This window comes from Panonychus citri, unplaced genomic scaffold (assembly GCF_014898815.1).
Source record: "Panonychus citri isolate SS breed McGregor unplaced genomic scaffold, ASM1489881v1 Contig00134, whole genome shotgun sequence".
NCBI classification, from domain to species: domain Eukaryota; kingdom Metazoa; phylum Arthropoda; class Arachnida; order Trombidiformes; family Tetranychidae; genus Panonychus; species Panonychus citri.
The window spans coordinates 812,282-826,841 of record NW_026515539.1 but is presented as its reverse complement, the minus strand read 5'-3'; the positions used below and the strand labels follow the sequence as shown (position 1 = coordinate 826,841).

The 14,560-nt window shown below is 31.6% G+C and overlaps 8 protein-coding genes across 8 annotated transcripts; 5 read left to right on the top strand and 3 right to left on the bottom strand.

Annotated features, from left to right (window-relative positions):
- The first annotated feature begins 484 nt into the window (after positions 1-484).
- LOC128391273 (zinc finger protein 593-like) lies at positions 485-2,194 on the top strand. The gene is made up of 3 exons (XM_053351125.1): positions 485-858; positions 1,078-1,403; positions 1,796-2,194. Exons 2-3 carry the CDS (start codon positions 1,201-1,203, stop codon positions 1,986-1,988), a joined length of 396 nt encoding a protein of 131 aa, XP_053207100.1. The 5' UTR covers positions 485-858; positions 1,078-1,200; the 3' UTR covers positions 1,989-2,194.
- Positions 2,195-2,560: 366 nt separating this feature from the next.
- LOC128391270 (uncharacterized) lies at positions 2,561-3,839 on the bottom strand. The gene has a single exon (XM_053351122.1). The coding sequence runs from the start codon at positions 3,607-3,609 to the stop codon at positions 3,121-3,123; it is 489 nt and encodes a 162-aa protein (XP_053207097.1). The 5' UTR covers positions 3,610-3,839; the 3' UTR covers positions 2,561-3,120.
- A 640-nt stretch (positions 3,840-4,479) lies between these two features.
- LOC128391272 (uncharacterized) lies at positions 4,480-5,748 on the top strand. The gene is made up of 2 exons (XM_053351124.1): positions 4,480-4,596; positions 5,164-5,748. Exons 1-2 carry the CDS (start codon positions 4,584-4,586, stop codon positions 5,571-5,573), a joined length of 423 nt encoding a protein of 140 aa, XP_053207099.1. The 5' UTR covers positions 4,480-4,583; the 3' UTR covers positions 5,574-5,748.
- A 138-nt stretch (positions 5,749-5,886) lies between these two features.
- LOC128391275 (ragulator complex protein LAMTOR5 homolog) lies at positions 5,887-6,583 on the top strand. Its single transcript, XM_053351127.1, has 3 exons — positions 5,887-6,044; positions 6,150-6,320; positions 6,427-6,583. Exons 1-3 carry the CDS (start codon positions 6,010-6,012, stop codon positions 6,482-6,484), a joined length of 264 nt encoding a protein of 87 aa, XP_053207102.1. The 5' UTR covers positions 5,887-6,009; the 3' UTR covers positions 6,485-6,583.
- Positions 6,584-6,633: 50 nt separating this feature from the next.
- LOC128391274 (SOSS complex subunit C-like) lies at positions 6,634-7,762 on the bottom strand. Its single transcript, XM_053351126.1, has 2 exons — positions 7,602-7,762; positions 6,634-7,496 (listed from the first exon to the last, which is right to left on the bottom strand). The coding sequence occupies exons 1-2, from the start codon at positions 7,630-7,632 to the stop codon at positions 7,192-7,194; spliced, it is 336 nt and encodes a 111-aa protein (XP_053207101.1). The 5' UTR covers positions 7,633-7,762; the 3' UTR covers positions 6,634-7,191.
- Positions 7,763-7,898: 136 nt separating this feature from the next.
- LOC128391267 (alpha-aminoadipic semialdehyde dehydrogenase-like) lies at positions 7,899-10,471 on the top strand. The gene is made up of 5 exons (XM_053351118.1): positions 7,899-8,620; positions 8,690-8,795; positions 8,861-9,401; positions 9,463-10,232; positions 10,333-10,471. Exons 1-5 carry the CDS (start codon positions 8,559-8,561, stop codon positions 10,450-10,452), a joined length of 1,599 nt encoding a protein of 532 aa, XP_053207093.1. The 5' UTR covers positions 7,899-8,558; the 3' UTR covers positions 10,453-10,471.
- A 1-nt stretch (position 10,472) lies between these two features.
- On the top strand, positions 10,473-11,339 carry LOC128391271 (uncharacterized). Its single transcript, XM_053351123.1, has 2 exons — positions 10,473-10,925; positions 11,010-11,339. Exons 1-2 carry the CDS (start codon positions 10,812-10,814, stop codon positions 11,337-11,339), a joined length of 444 nt encoding a protein of 147 aa, XP_053207098.1. The 5' UTR covers positions 10,473-10,811.
- Positions 10,930-14,263, bottom strand: LOC128391264 (nose resistant to fluoxetine protein 6-like). The gene is made up of 10 exons (XM_053351116.1): positions 13,829-14,263; positions 13,460-13,753; positions 13,281-13,386; positions 12,959-13,212; positions 12,804-12,891; positions 12,629-12,721; positions 12,395-12,563; positions 12,133-12,335; positions 11,591-12,065; positions 10,930-11,520 (listed from the first exon to the last, which is right to left on the bottom strand). The coding sequence occupies exons 1-10, from the start codon at positions 14,073-14,075 to the stop codon at positions 11,380-11,382; spliced, it is 2,070 nt and encodes a 689-aa protein (XP_053207091.1). The 5' UTR covers positions 14,076-14,263; the 3' UTR covers positions 10,930-11,379.
- Between the last annotated feature and the right edge of the window lie 297 nt (positions 14,264-14,560).

Below are 14,560 nucleotides of genomic sequence, written 5' to 3'. Positions count from 1 at the left end.
TCGCCGGGAATTACGATGATGATGATGATGGAGAGAATCAACATTTCTTTTAAGAATATGTTTCATCTTAAAATTAACTTCTACCTTCATGATTTCCAATATAATAATCCAATAGAATTGAAAGTAGAATAGAATAAAATAGAAAATATAAACAAAAAAGAATAGAATAAAAAGGAACAGAAAATAGTAAAACTTCCAAACACAAACAATTAGAAAACAATCAAATCAACTAAAAATCAATTGATGATTTAAGATGAGGAGGGAATGAGAGAAAGAGAAAGAGAAAAAAAAATAAGAATAAACTGAAAGTTGACAAGAATTCATGTCAACATTTAGAATAAAATTTTCTTTTCCAACAAAAAGAGAACAAAACAAAATTAAAATTTTCCATTAAATTACTTTGAGAAGGTAAACACTTTGAATTTAATCCACACAGTTAAAGGTAAGAATTAATTGTTCTCGTTAATATGAGAATTGATTTAAAATATTGACAAGAAAGAAAAAGAAGGCACATTAATTGCGAAAAGAAAAAAAGTAAATTAAAATTGGGAATTAAATCTCATTACTCTTGGTTACCAATTCCATTTAAAGACTATGACGTATCCAAATCCACGCCCTTTCGGTCTGGTGATATGGAAGAAGGAAAAAAGCATGTTACTTGTTTCTCTTTATTTGCTTCTCTTTCTTTTCTAATTGTTACTTTTAATTACAATTCCAAGTGAAAATTATCCTTTCCAATACACATTCTAATCATTTAGAAATGATATCCAACAATTAGAGTGAACAATTAAAATCCATTTGGTTGGGCCTCCCTTTTGGTTTATTATTAAGTCTCATCATCAGTTGGAGTGGATCTTGGTATGTATCCTCTTCCTCTCTCTCTCTCTCTCGTGTATCTTTTTTGTATCTCATCCTATTACATTTTTGGATAATTAATTTGACTAATTAATGGTATCTAATTGTTGACGTGTGTCCTTGTCTCTCTATGGAGTTTACCTTAGAAAAGGATATTGTGTTGACCTTTTTTGTTGTTTTTCTATAAATTGGCTAATGTTTGGTTTCTTTTCTCATTTCTAGGATCCACTTTGAATCATCTGCTCTTCTTAACTTGTTGGTAATTTTCTTTGATTTCTATTGTTTTTGAGGTCATTTCATTATCAATTTGGTGGATTTTTCGTTTCTCCTTCAATCTAATCAGTGATGCCAATCCATTCTCGTGCAAAAGGCTGCAATCGGCATAAGTCTCGTATCCAAAAGACCAGGAAACGCAAGCGAGATATTGATCAAATTCAAGAGGAAGCGACATTCATTGGTGATGAAATTATCTTCGATAATTCCAATAAAATCATTGAGCCTGATGACGATTTACCAGGACAAGGATTATTTCCTTGTCAAGCTTGTGCGTAAGTGACTTATTGTATCTCTTACACACTCTTAATTCCTGAGTTTTTCCATTGATTGATTTTAATTGTTTATCTCTTTTTGATTGTTAAGTGAGAGTTTAAATATGTATCTTTGTGAATATCTTTGCCAATTTATCAAAAGTGTTACTCTATTTCAACAACAATCATCAACTTAATCTAAAGATTGATGAACTTGTAGTTTTACCGCCAAGTTTTTTTCTTTCCTTGTTTAATCTGATTACTTGATTGGATTGATTTAAGAGTTTTCACTTCAAAGGCTTAATTATTTTCCGCGTAAACACTTTCACGATAAATTTTGCAAAGATAACATGAGATTCTTAATCATCTAGAAGGGTTATTAATATTTTCCTTTCAATTTCCATTTAATTTAGGCGGCACTTTATCGACCAGAAGACATTAGATGAACACACTCGAAGTAAAGTTCACAAAAAACGTTTACGAGAATTAAAAGAGCCGATGTACACTCACGCCGAGGCGGAAGCGGCCGGTGGATTAGGAAATTTCACTCCACCCAAGAAAAGGAAAACATCTCATATGGAAGTAGAAGTTGTTACCAATCAATGAAAACATTCTGATGAAAATGACTTCCGAATTTCGTTGCTTAATTGTTACAAAATGTTCTCAAATCAATTTGAATCCAATGAGTATCAGGACAATTTGCGCTTTTCTGTGATAATCAAAACTCTGCTCGACTAAATTAATTTCTAAATTGATTAAAAGTATAATCAAACATGAGCGATTTGTGGTGAGTAAAATGTAACCACAGTAAACTCAAGTCTCATCATAATTTCATCGGGTCAATTGATTAAACTCTTGATTAGGTAATTATCCATTAAGCTTACGCATTGGATTAAGAATACATTTTAATCAATCTAAATTCTAGTTTTGAAATTGTATTTTCACAAATAAAAAACTCTTACATGTTAGTCTTGACTTTCATTCAAAGATTGAAAAACAATTAACGAGTAGACCGAAAAAGCGTTTAATTGACAATTTTTGCTCTTTACCGAGTTGAGCCAATGCTCAGTCGATCAACTGTCGATTGATTCAATCAACTTCGGTATCTAAACTTGAAGATTATCTTCAAGTGAATTATTAATAGAAAAATAACCGAGATTAGTAAATGTAAACACAAATTGATTTAGAAATTAACATTTACTTGTAACATGATTTTTTTGGACGAAAAGATGATTAACTGATTGTAAACAGAGATTAATCTCTTTTTTAACTTGGTCGATTTTAAATTGATTGATTTTAAGATGATTTGTTTAAAGGCCTTTATGGTGAATTTTGATTAGAATTGTTGTATGGTAGAGAAGCGCAATGATCAACAATTTACTTGGAATTGGTATTAAATTGTTGAACGTTTTTCCAATTTGTAAATAACAATCAACATCATTTCCATTTCCATTTCCATTTGATCCAAAATTGTAGTGATTTCGCCTTCTTATGACACTAATTGACAGTTGATAGGAAAAGATTATCAATACGAATCAATTGGTAGAATTGTTAGAGAAAATTGAGATTCCATTCCAAATATTATTACATCAATGGAAAGAAAAAAATAATCGAGGGAGAAAGGAAGATGTTCCATGAAAGAATTGGTGTCTACAACTTGTTGGCTTGTTGATTCAGAATTTACAACTGTAATCAATTTACTGACTAAAAGCAATTGCAATTGATTGGGATCATCTTTTCAATCGTCATCTTCCTCTTGAAACATAAATAGACCAATTTTATCAAGAAACCAAGCACCCAAATGAGCAGCATAAGCACCAGCAAAAACACCAGCAACAACCGTGATTAAAGTTAACCCATAGATTTTCACTTGACTGTTTTTCCCATTTGATTCCATGAACTGATCAATTTGCTCAATTTGTCGATCCATTTGCTCGTATAATTTATCCAATATTTGCTCATCGATAGTCACCTTATTATCGTCATCATCTTTTCCTTTGTTATCCTTGGTCATTTCTTGGTGACTCTTTGAAGTGACAGATGAATCAGCTGTTGATGAATATAAATTTTTAGGTAATAAACTGATTACACGTTCATTTGTTAATATTTTGATCAATTGTTGACTATCACGCTTTTTAATTGCACTTTGATAATGTAGATATCTTTTCATGAGAAGACGATGATTGGTGAAAATTGGGCGAGACTTGAGAGCCAATTGATTCCACATATTGAAAGTAATTTCAAGTTTTCCTTTTTTCTTATAGAATTAAACATAAAACAGAATCAACAGGTAACACTTATTAACATGGAAAACCAATCAAGGTGAACAATATGGGAACATCAGATAAAAATATTGAGGAAATAAAGGTTTCGTTAACTCATTAGTTAGAAATTTTGTTTTGATCAATATGAGAGTTGCTTGCAAAGAGCAGCGAGAGAGAGAGAGAGAGACAGAGCGATGTGTCAACACCAACAAAAACTGTTTGGGGAAGAATCTCAAGGTAGTCGCCACAGTCGCTTTTCTCTTTCTTTTCGTCAACAAAATTGATTAAAGTTCTTCAATGATTTTTAGGCCATTTTTCGGTGAGAATTCAATTGAAATATTGATTTTCAACTTCAAATTGGTCAACTCAGTTTCTTCTTTTATTATTCTTTGTTTGGTAGTTGAAACTTATCAACAAGATGAGCTGATTAAATGCGAGAAAGATGAAACCAGTTGTTGCTCCGGAGAAGATTTTAATTGTAGTTATCCTTCCGATGTTGGTGATTAGCCTTGAGGTGGAAAATATCATGTTAACACCTTTCAGTGGCACATTTGAACAATCGTAGGAACAGAAAATTCATAAAATCAACTGTTGCTAGAAATGAACAACAACGATGATGATCAGCGAAATTGTAATAAGATCAAGGAAGAAGAAACGAGAATAAATCAAATTGTATTACTAAGTTTTACTCGTTGGTTTATTAATAAATATAAATTCAAATGATCGCCAAGAAAAAGAAAGTAAAATAAAATTAATGAAAATTGGTAATTAAATCTCATTACTCTTGGTTTCCAATTCCATTTAAAGCTTGAGAGTAAAGAGAGTTTTTTACATTGGTGAGCGAGAAAAACGATTAAACCACTCGAAGATTTGTAAAAGAGAGAATCTTTTACTTTCGAAGTTCGAACCATCGGTGTTTATTGGATTCTGTGTTTTTATGGTCACATTTGGTAATTTTTTGCTTCTATATTGTTGACTCATTCAATGCTCGTTATTATCGTTCTCTTGTTTGTTGTAGAATATTTGATTGATCTGTTGAGGTTTCAGATGCCTGAGAATAAGAGTACATCTTATGATTCTGTTAATATAAACATTAGATTATTTCTCTGTTAAATATTGAGATGGTAATGGAATTGCCCCGAGGATTGTCTTTGGATTAAAATATCATCGAAAATGAAATGGTGATGAGGATAAGCCGAGTTAATTTCATCAAAATTAATCTATGGATTAAAATCCATCCTGTCCAATCAATGTTTCTCCATCTTTATCCTTGTCCTCTCCTCCTCTTCCTACCCCTGTCCTTCTCTCTCTTTCTCTCTGTCGCTATTTCCGTATAAAAGTCAAGCAATTTGACCTGAAGAAATTCAGTTCTGGTCATCAGTCAATATCGAATTGTGAATAATTTCCAATCTTCAAATCTACTCTATTTTTCTCCTTCTTCAATCTCAGTTTATATTCCAACTCTAACCAAGTGAAAATGTCTTATTCTAATGTTCATCTGACTCTTTTTACTTTAGTTGTATTCTCTTCCCTTTATTTGTCTTCCTGTAAATCTCATGTTGTGGTCAAAGATTCAACGGGAGTGATCGATGGATTCAAGAAAAAGGCCGAAATGGCTGGAATGGTTTCTGGAGCTTCGGTTGGTTTTGGCAAAGCGATTCTAAAGAGTAAAATCCAAGAACCTGTGGTGAAAGAGATCTACACCCAAGTGAAGCCAAAAAAGCCCGTTCTTAAGGTGAAATGGGTCGAGGAAGTGAGACCAGTACTGGTTCGAGTGAACGAAGAGCCAAAAACTGTTTACAAGAAGAAAATCATTAAATCGACCAAGAAAACGAGCATTTTCAAGGCTGGTGTTTTGCCTTATGTCAAAGGCTTTTTCAAAGGAAAATGGGCTGCGAAAAGTGTATCTAAAGTATTGAAACATTAAATTAACAGCGACAAAAATTAACTGATTGTTTCTCTGTCCAACCAATTCCAATTCCAATTCCAATTCCAATGCTCAATATGTTTTTATAAGAATAATTTTCTTTTCTTCATAAATCTCTAGAAATCGATCCTTTTATAACTTGTATTAAATCATTCGATCATTTTGAAAATAAAATTTCCCTTTTATTTATATTAACAACTTTCACTTCTTTCTTAATCAGTAATTGAATTATCGATAATCAACTTGATTCAATTTAGAATTTGAAATAAAACTGAATTACCGCCAACGTTTATTTCCTTGGAAACGATTCTGATTGTTTACTTTTTATTTTGTTCTTGTTGATGATTGACAATGAACTGATTTTTTGATTTCTCTCCAAATCATAATTAGTTTTTTTACAATTTTCCATTTTTAATCATTCATAATCAATTTCATCATGGAATCTGGATTGATTGAAGTTTCCAAAGAAGTGTAAGTTACTATTGAATTATCTCGATTCTTATTTGTTTGTCTTATTCAATTTCTCATTTCAATGATTAATTTTTTTTTCTAATTCTTTTACCAATTCAAATTCAGTTTATCCAAACCAAAGGTTAAAGGTTACATGGCGATCGACGAGAAAGGTTTATGTTTACATTCTGAAGGAATCAATGAAAATCTTTCAGGAATATTTTCTTCCATAGCAAATTCAGCTAAACTTTTGGATTCTCAAGATGAACCTGTCATTGAATTGGAAACTGACAAAGGGTGTGTAGTTAATTTAACTCTTTCTATCTAATTGATGATCAATTTAATTGTATTCTAATCAATTTATCTCTCTTTTCATTGTCTTTTTTATTCTTCTCTGTTGTAGAAAAATTTTGATCCAAGGAAAAGGAAATATTGTCACAACCATTTACAAGACTAAATAGTGAATATATTTTTGTCTTCGTCGTTTTTTACTACCATTTAAAAGCTCATATTGTTACTCTTTTCATGTTGATTACTAAATTAAATTGGTGATCGACATATTCAGTGTTTTGGATGAATAATTTAACTTGTGTGAGGGAAACATATTCCATTTTCGCAGAGAAATATATGGATTTCTTTATTATTTCATCGATTCTCATTCGTCATTGTTGATGTAATATTTACGGGAATGACAATTATGTTGAGTATCATCTAAGTAAATAGGACATTGAATCTATTTATAAATATATTAGAGGTCAAGTTGGGTGTAAAATTGTTCTTAAAAATATCACAGAAATGTCACAATTAGTAATCCAAAAGAGACAGGACACTTAAAGAAAAAAAAACTAAAAGAAAAAGGGATAAAAGCTCCTCAAGCTTTTCTTTTTCATATGCACAGGTATAGAGAATGGTTTTAAAATGATGAATTAAAGTAAAGGATGAGAAGAAATATGATATGATAGATAGAACTCCAAAAGGTAAAAGCTATTAAAGCGCTAAAATGAATTGATAATGTGCGAGATTAATGAGGCCAAGAAGAGAAAAAAAAGAGTAGAATAGGAAATGTACTAATAGAAGAGGAAGAAGCAAATAATTATCCTAGACAAGTGAAAAGATAGAGATAGAGAGAGAGAGAGATAGTCCATGAACAGTTAGACAATCATGATGATCAAGTTATTCTTGGTAAAACAGGTAGAATTAAATTTCCAAAGGCTGAATCTTGTGTAATAAAATAACCAAAGCTGTTCTGATGTGCATGATGTAAAGCGGTTCTTTCTCGTTGACTATTATTACTGCCACTACTAACTGGATTCATATTATTACTGTTAATTGTATTAATTGAATAATTTGTATCGATGAAAGCTTGATTAGTTCCAGGATTATTGGTTACCGATGAGGTTCCAGACAATTGATTTTGTTTCAATAATTGTTGCTTTTTTTGAACATCTTCCAGTAGTCTAACTCGGTCGACAGCTAAATGGAAGAGAGAAAAAAAAATTGAAAAAAGAACAAAACAAAACAGAAAAAAAGATAAATTGAAATGAAAAGAGAATAGAATTATTTTATTAATTCTCTTACCTTGGCGTGGATTAGGAGCTTGAAAAGACATTTAATTGTAAATTGATTAAAATTACTAAAATTAAATAATACACACAAAGTGTTCAACAAACAATTAGATTCATTTAAAATCAACAATCAAAAAATGAATTTCAACTCAACCTCTTTCCCCATTTTGCTCGAGGTTTAGCCGAACCAAGACTATTTTCACTAATTCTTCGTGTAAATAAACACATGTTTCGATTTAAATTGTTAACTTTGATTGGAACAAAATTAAATCAAATTGTTTGTTTAAAAGTTACTTTTGGCTGTTGAATATTAAATCAATCCAATTGTTTAACCTTCTAAACGAGTGTTAGTTTTGACTAAATTATCCCTTTGTTGATTCATTGGTTTCTTTTGTTAGTAAATTGTGTTGACAGTTACTAATTGTATCTATTAAATTGTTTATCCAGCTAATTAAATAAATCTGAGGATTAGAGGAGAATCCAAGTTTATAGTATGGCCAAATTAACCAACAATCAATTGAATGATTTCAAAATATTCACTAATCATCTTCGTTTTGTTGAACCATCTGAATGTGATTGATTGCCAATGAATTATTTAATAACAATGTAATTGTTTATCATTGAGAGACAATCAAATGTTTTAATCGTGGTGACAGATTAGAAATGATTAGTTTTATTCAATTTTATTGAATCAACTCTCAATGACAATCAATCAGTCTGTTGAATCTTAATTCGAATCATCAATTGCCTGGAAAAACATTAACAGACCCACTTGAATATCCGATAATCATCATTGATTAATTTAATCTAATCAACGGTCTTACATTAAAAATAAAGACTAAATCAAAATTATCTCAACTAATCAAGCTAATTAATCAGTTAACCGATATGAGAGTATAAAAAATAGTCATTAAGAAACCATTCACATTGAACATTTAATTGTTTTTTCTGGAAAATTGATTCTGTAAATATGGTTTTAATTGCGACAACAAGACGATTGTTAAAATACAATTTCAACAAATCATTTCGAAGGTGAGAAAAAAACTTAATTGTTCTAAAAATGATTCACTTTTACTAATCAATCTAATTGTTTTCCATTAGTCTTTCATACCTGATATCCGACCCAAAGTACAGTTTTCTGAAAAATCTTGGATTAGATGAGCAAAATTTAGGTGTTTATAATGGTGAATGGTTTGGACATGGAAAGGTAACAATTAGTTAATTGTGTGTCAATATTTTGTGTCCTACTTTTGTCTTGTTTTGTTAATTCAGATTATCAACTCAATTTGTCCTGCCAATGGTCAACCAATCGCCTCTGTGGTAACGGGAGATGTTGATGATTACGAGAAAACCGTTAGGACAACTTATGATTCTTGGAGTCAATGGGCTGAGATTCCAGCGCCTAAACGAGGTGAAATCGTCCGTTTGATTGGAAATGCATTGAGAGAGAAAAAAAGTGACCTTGGTCAGTTGGTTTCTCTCGAAATGGGAAAAATTTCCGCCGAAGGTGAAGGCGAAGTCCAGGAATACATCGATATCTGTGATTATGCCGTTGGTTTATCTCGAATGTTTGAAGGTAAAATAATCCCGTCAGAGCGACCTGGTCACATGTTACTCGAAACTTGGAATCCATTGGGAGCCATTGGCATAATAACGGCCTTTAACTTTCCCGTTGCTGTCTACGGTTGGAACAACGCACTTTCCCTGGTCTGTGGTAATTCAATGGTCTGGAAATCGGCACCGACAACACCTTTGTCATCGATTGCAGTCATTAAAATCGTTTCTTCGGTTCTTAAGAAAAATAATTTACCAGGTGAGATGAAAATATGACCTGAGTTGGACTCGAACTCATTATTTTTTCTGTCAAATCTCAGGTTCCATTTGTTCATTAATTTGTGGCGATTGGCAAATAGGCGATGCGATGGCTCGGGACAAACGTTTACCTCTGGTTTCGTTCACTGGAAGTACTTCTGTTGGAATGGAAGTTGCAACGAATGTACAAAAGCGATTCGGTCGATCACTTCTCGAACTTGGTGGTAACAACGCAATAATCGCATGTGAAGATGCTGATGTTGAAATGTTGGTTCGATCTGCGGTGTTTGCCTGCGTTGGTACCGCTGGACAAAGATGTACAACAACCCGACGATTGATTGTTCACTCGTCAATTGTTAATCGAGTTGTTGATCGATTAGTTAAAGCCTATTCTCAGGTTCGCATTGGGTCACCTTTAGATTCGGGTACATTGTGTGGACCACTTCATTCGGAATCGGCGGTAAACACTTTCCTCGATACAATCGCAGAAATCAAACGTTTAGGTGGAAACATTATCACCGGTGGCAAGAAAATTGACCTTGATGGTGGATTCTTTGTTGAACCAACAATCGTAACCGATATTGACCATAAATCACCAATTGTCCAGCGGGAAACTTTCGCACCAATAGTCTACATTTTACCTTTTGATTCTTTCGAGGAAGCGGTTACAATTAACAACGAAGTTGATCAAGGACTATCTAGTTCATTGTTCACCCAAACTCTTAACAACATCTTCCGTTGGATTGGACCTAAAGGATCAGATTGTGGCATCGTTAACGTTAATATACCGACAAGTGGAGCGGAAATTGGAGGTGCTTTTGGCGGAGAAAAGGTAATAGAATATTCAATTCAATTCGAGTGAAAGAAAAACTTTCTCGAAAAAGAATAATTTTGTTTTTTTCTTTTCTAAAATAATCTTTTTCTACCCTCAGGCAACCGGCGGTGGACGAGAATCCGGAAGTGACTCATGGAAACAATATATGCGTCGATCGACCTGTACAATCAATTATAGCCGAGAATTACCTTTATCACAAGGAATTAAGTTTGAATAAAAAGATGAATCAAATTAAATTAACTGAAAATCATCTCGATCATTTTCATCTTTAAGTTAATCAACTTAAATCGTGATTACAATTGTAAATATCGATAATAAGAAAAAGCAATAAGGTTAATCATGTTATTAACTTTGCTAATTACTTCAAAAACGAGTTAGATTTTTAAAAAATTAACCAAAATCTTAAACCAATCAGAGAGATTTGAATGACTGTTATTAACTTTTGGACTTTTGGTCAGTTGAGTGGACATTTGCTCTCATTATATTTCAACTGCTTTACTACCCACGTGTTTAGTTTGACTTTCATTATCTACAAATCAGTTAATTGTGTATTTTTTATTAATTGTTAATTAATCAATGGATAAATTTGTTGAATTGGTTGAGAATTGGGTCAAGTTATCAAAGGATTTTGACCATTTAATTTCACCCACATTGATTGAAAACTTTACCGAAACAGTTAAAACTTTCAAGGTAATTTCAGTTGTTAAATGTTAATTGTGTGTCTTTTTGTTTAATTTATTGTTCTAATTTATTGTTGATCATCATTATTTTCAGGAGAAATCAATTGATTGTGATTCAAAGAGGAAAATTATCCAAGTTTTATTACAATTCATGTATCAAAGTCTTCAGGTTCTAGTGGAAAATGGTGCAATTAAAAATGGTTCGTTACTCGAACAATTTGAAAAATCAGTCAATGATTATATGAATTGTGAACTAGAGTACGAGCATCGTCAGGCCATTGTGGCCTTAAACACGGAAAACCAATTGGAGTGTCACATTTGCGGTGCAGTTTCAACTAAATACGCCAAATTGAAGCGACATTATCTTAAAGTACATAAGCTGAGTGGCGATGTTTTAAATTGTAAGAAAATGAAATTATCTTGAAGAGACAATTAAGCAAATCCACTGATTGTCTACAATCAATTCATTGAGATTTCCTTAAATTGTCAACTTTTTGTCTCGTAAGTAGCGATGAAAATAAACTGGAAATCGGATTGGCCACAAAAAGATGAAAAATAAATCCACCAATAAATGAGAGAAAAATCAATTCGAATACAAAAAATATCTAAATCAAATGATGGAAAATACAACAATCAGTCAACATCAACAATAAACTACCAACAATTAAAACTTACATATACTTTAGTTGATAAAATTGTAGTTCGTTGGTAATTATAATACAACATAATTACACAAATATGAGCATAATATGATGACCGTAATAAAGTTGAGACAAAATGAAGGAATCGATGATTATTTGTATCTAAATTATTGGCTGATTGATTGTCGACAATTTGATCCGATGGATGTGAAAAAAAGTCTCTTAATTGTTCACAATTAGCAAGAACAATCGAAGAGTAAAAAGATAAATTAACAAGACGATAGAAAACCCAATAGATTGAATTTAAAACTGGTCCATCGTAATCACTCAATCCAACCCAAACAATTGGTAATAAATGGAGACTTAAAACAATCAGAATAAATTGTTTACCCAATTTAATTGATTGTTGTCTCTTAGTTAGAATCAAATAAGCCCATAAAGGTGAACTCAGGTAAATCCATATATGTGGAGGTGATTGTAAGAGTGCCTCATGCATCGTAATGATTTCCCTGGAAAACAACAACAAAAGGTAAACAATTAACTAATTGTTCCAACTACAATTGTAATCAAATTCACCTTGGATCAAAGACTCGAGATAGATCATGAGGTTGAGGGTTGTTAATGAAAACATAGATTCCAATGTATAAAAAACCAGCGAAAACAATTGCGATGTTAATTGTTACCGCGATTTTGGGTGATCGTTTATAAAGGTGAATTAAGATTATAATCAAAGGTAACAATTGATATTCAACGGCAATTGACCAGGTATGTGGGTGACACTAAAGGAATTAGAGTTAATTGTTTGGAGCAATTTAAATTGTCTCTTAATTGTACTTACAATTTCACTGATTGGTCTTATATTATTTTGCCAGAAAAATAAATTGCTAAGAAAATTTTTGCTACAAATTTTTGAAACATGTTCACTTAGATTGTAATTTAAAGGACCAGTGACAATTAGTGGCATAATTATCATGAAACAAGTTACCGGGATTAAGTTAATTGTGATTCTATTGAGAAAATTAGGTGACAATTGGTTAATTGTTGATTGTTTGCTCAGTGTTTCAATACCTACGAAATCATCCTAATGATCATATGTTTAAACGATGAAATTAATGAAGTTGAAGGTCCAGTTACTTTCCATAGTGAAAATGAATGAGTTATTCCACTGATTCGTATGAATTGATGATTGAGAACAATTAGTTTCAACAATTAAGTTAATTTTCTGCGAGAAAAATTAATATTCTTACCCATAGAAATATAATATTTCGGCAAAGTAATCGGGTGAACTTCTCACCCACCATTCGTGGCGATGCTTCAAAGTAAAGGCTGAATTAGCTGTTGATGGAATTAAATTGTTAACAATTTAGATGATCATCTAAACGGGTTGATTGTAATTACTAACCAAATAGTCCCCAACCTAATCCAGTCATGAACCAAATTAAGGCATGAATACCAATTGAATACAAATGAACAGTTATTGAGAGTCGAGTTAGAAATGTATTCCTTGGAATTGGATTAGGAACAATTAGTGAATTGTAACTTCTAATTAGTGAAAAATGTTCAATCCAATTGGATGAATTAACAGCTGACCCAATGAAATACCAATGGTACCAAGTACAATAAAGGTTGACCAAAACAATGGACAATAGTAAAGCCCTTTAACACCAAGAAAAGTATCAATGGTCAATTGGTTGTAATTTGATTCTCTCTAACAATTAACTTACAATGAAATCCTTTGAATTAAATTTGATTTGACCACTTCCTCAACTAGACTTGTCTTGATTGTACATTGATTGATCATCAAATGTTTCCAATCAATTGAATCCATGGCTAAATCAATAAACAGAAATGAAAACAAATGATCAATGATAATCGACTATCACTGAACTGGTCAGTGTCCCACCTTTGGTCAGTATATTATCAAGGTCAATTTGTGAGCACAATGAAGGTAGACAAACTCCTAATTGTAAAACTAAACCTAAATCATCACTAATCACTTTATTACGAGTAAATGGATTAACTTGCCAATGTGATTGATTTAATGTTGGTAACAATGAGATTGTACAATGTTGACCGATTATCCTTAATGAGGAATCATAATTAACGTGATTAATTTGTAAACACTGATCAAAATTACCGTAATCAGCATAACCAGTACCAAGTGAGTCAAACGGGAATCGACCTGATGAATCCAACACTTAACCAACAATTAGAAATCACAATTAGATTGGTCAATCTATTCAAATGAGAAGTTAAATTGTTAGCAACTTACTAATCAATGGCCATTCTCGTCCTTCAATTAAATCTTGATGAAACTTATTCAAACTTAATTTACAATCAGATGAGACATTGATTGAATTTAATTGATTTGTGTTGACAAAATCCCAGAAGAAATTAGTAAATCCTTTCAATGCAAGAGTTGATTGTTTATGATTTAATTGGTATGTTGATTGTGAATTTAAACAATTAACCACTGAAAATATTGATAAAATTAAAACATGGAAGTTGATTGTTACCATTATAATTTAAGATTGAGTAAATTATTGCAATTAGATGAAGATTTTAGTTGATAACTAATAATCAAAAGGAGTTATTGATTGTCCACTAATTGTAAACACAACATAATTTGCAATTTTCGAGATGATTAAAAAATAGAAATCAATCTAATTTAAACCACTGGGATAATTAACACACTTGATGATTAGTTATAAATTAACTTTACTGTGTCAAAATCAAATTACAGAATGAAAATTTTGAGGAAACGAAATTGATATCACTTGATTGTGATTAGAATTTAGGTTTTCATTCATCTGATTAATCGGGAGAATAATCAAAATTTTGATTGTTTCATTGTCCTTTTGTTTCATTGATAACAATTAACAGGAATTGACAATCAAAGTGTCTCTTTTTTCATCATTAAGATGAATCTAATTAGTTGACAATCAGCGAAAACAATTGGCAGCAATTAATAACCAAAAATAGTTACATTTTTAAGCAGATTAGT

Excerpts from the sequence above, each read along its gene's own strand:
- LOC128391273 (XM_053351125.1), top strand. The coding sequence starts at position 1,201 with ATGCCAATCCATTCTCGTGCAAAAGGCTGCAATCGGCATAAGTCTCGT. Across the intron at positions 1,404-1,795 it reads TTTCCTTGTCAAGCTTGTGC|GCGGCACTTTATCGACCAGA; the intron begins GTAAGTGACTTA and ends CATTTAATTTAG.
- LOC128391270 (XM_053351122.1), bottom strand. The coding sequence starts at position 3,609 with ATGTGGAATCAATTGGCTCTCAAGTCTCGCCCAATTTTCACCAATCAT.
- LOC128391275 (XM_053351127.1), top strand. The coding sequence starts at position 6,010 with ATGGAATCTGGATTGATTGAAGTTTCCAAAGAAGT. Across the intron at positions 6,045-6,149 it reads ATTGAAGTTTCCAAAGAAGT|TTTATCCAAACCAAAGGTTA; the intron begins GTAAGTTACTAT and ends ATTCAAATTCAG. Across the intron at positions 6,321-6,426 it reads GAATTGGAAACTGACAAAGG|AAAAATTTTGATCCAAGGAA; the intron begins GTGTGTAGTTAA and ends TCTCTGTTGTAG.
- LOC128391274 (XM_053351126.1), bottom strand. The coding sequence starts at position 7,632 with ATGTCTTTTCAAGCTCCTAATCCACGCCAAG. Across the intron at positions 7,497-7,601 it reads AGCTCCTAATCCACGCCAAG|CTGTCGACCGAGTTAGACTA; the intron begins GTAAGAGAATTA and ends TCTTCCATTTAG.
- LOC128391267 (XM_053351118.1), top strand. The coding sequence starts at position 8,559 with ATGGTTTTAATTGCGACAACAAGACGATTGTTAAAATACAATTTCAAC. Across the intron at positions 8,796-8,860 it reads AATGGTTTGGACATGGAAAG|ATTATCAACTCAATTTGTCC; the intron begins GTAACAATTAGT and ends TTGTTAATTCAG. Across the intron at positions 9,402-9,462 it reads TAAGAAAAATAATTTACCAG|GTTCCATTTGTTCATTAATT; the intron begins GTGAGATGAAAA and ends GTCAAATCTCAG.
- LOC128391271 (XM_053351123.1), top strand. The coding sequence starts at position 10,812 with ATGGATAAATTTGTTGAATTGGTTGAGAATTGGGTCAAGTTATCAAAG. Across the intron at positions 10,926-11,009 it reads AAACAGTTAAAACTTTCAAG|GAGAAATCAATTGATTGTGA; the intron begins GTAATTTCAGTT and ends CATTATTTTCAG.
- LOC128391264 (XM_053351116.1), bottom strand. The coding sequence starts at position 14,075 with ATGGTAACAATCAACTTCCATGTTTTAATTTTATCAATATTTTCAGTG. Across the intron at positions 12,892-12,958 it reads ATTAGGTTGGGGACTATTTG|CTAATTCAGCCTTTACTTTG; the intron begins GTTAGTAATTAC and ends TTCCATCAACAG. Across the intron at positions 12,336-12,394 it reads TAAGACCAATCAGTGAAATT|TGTCACCCACATACCTGGTC; the intron begins GTAAGTACAATT and ends TAATTCCTTTAG.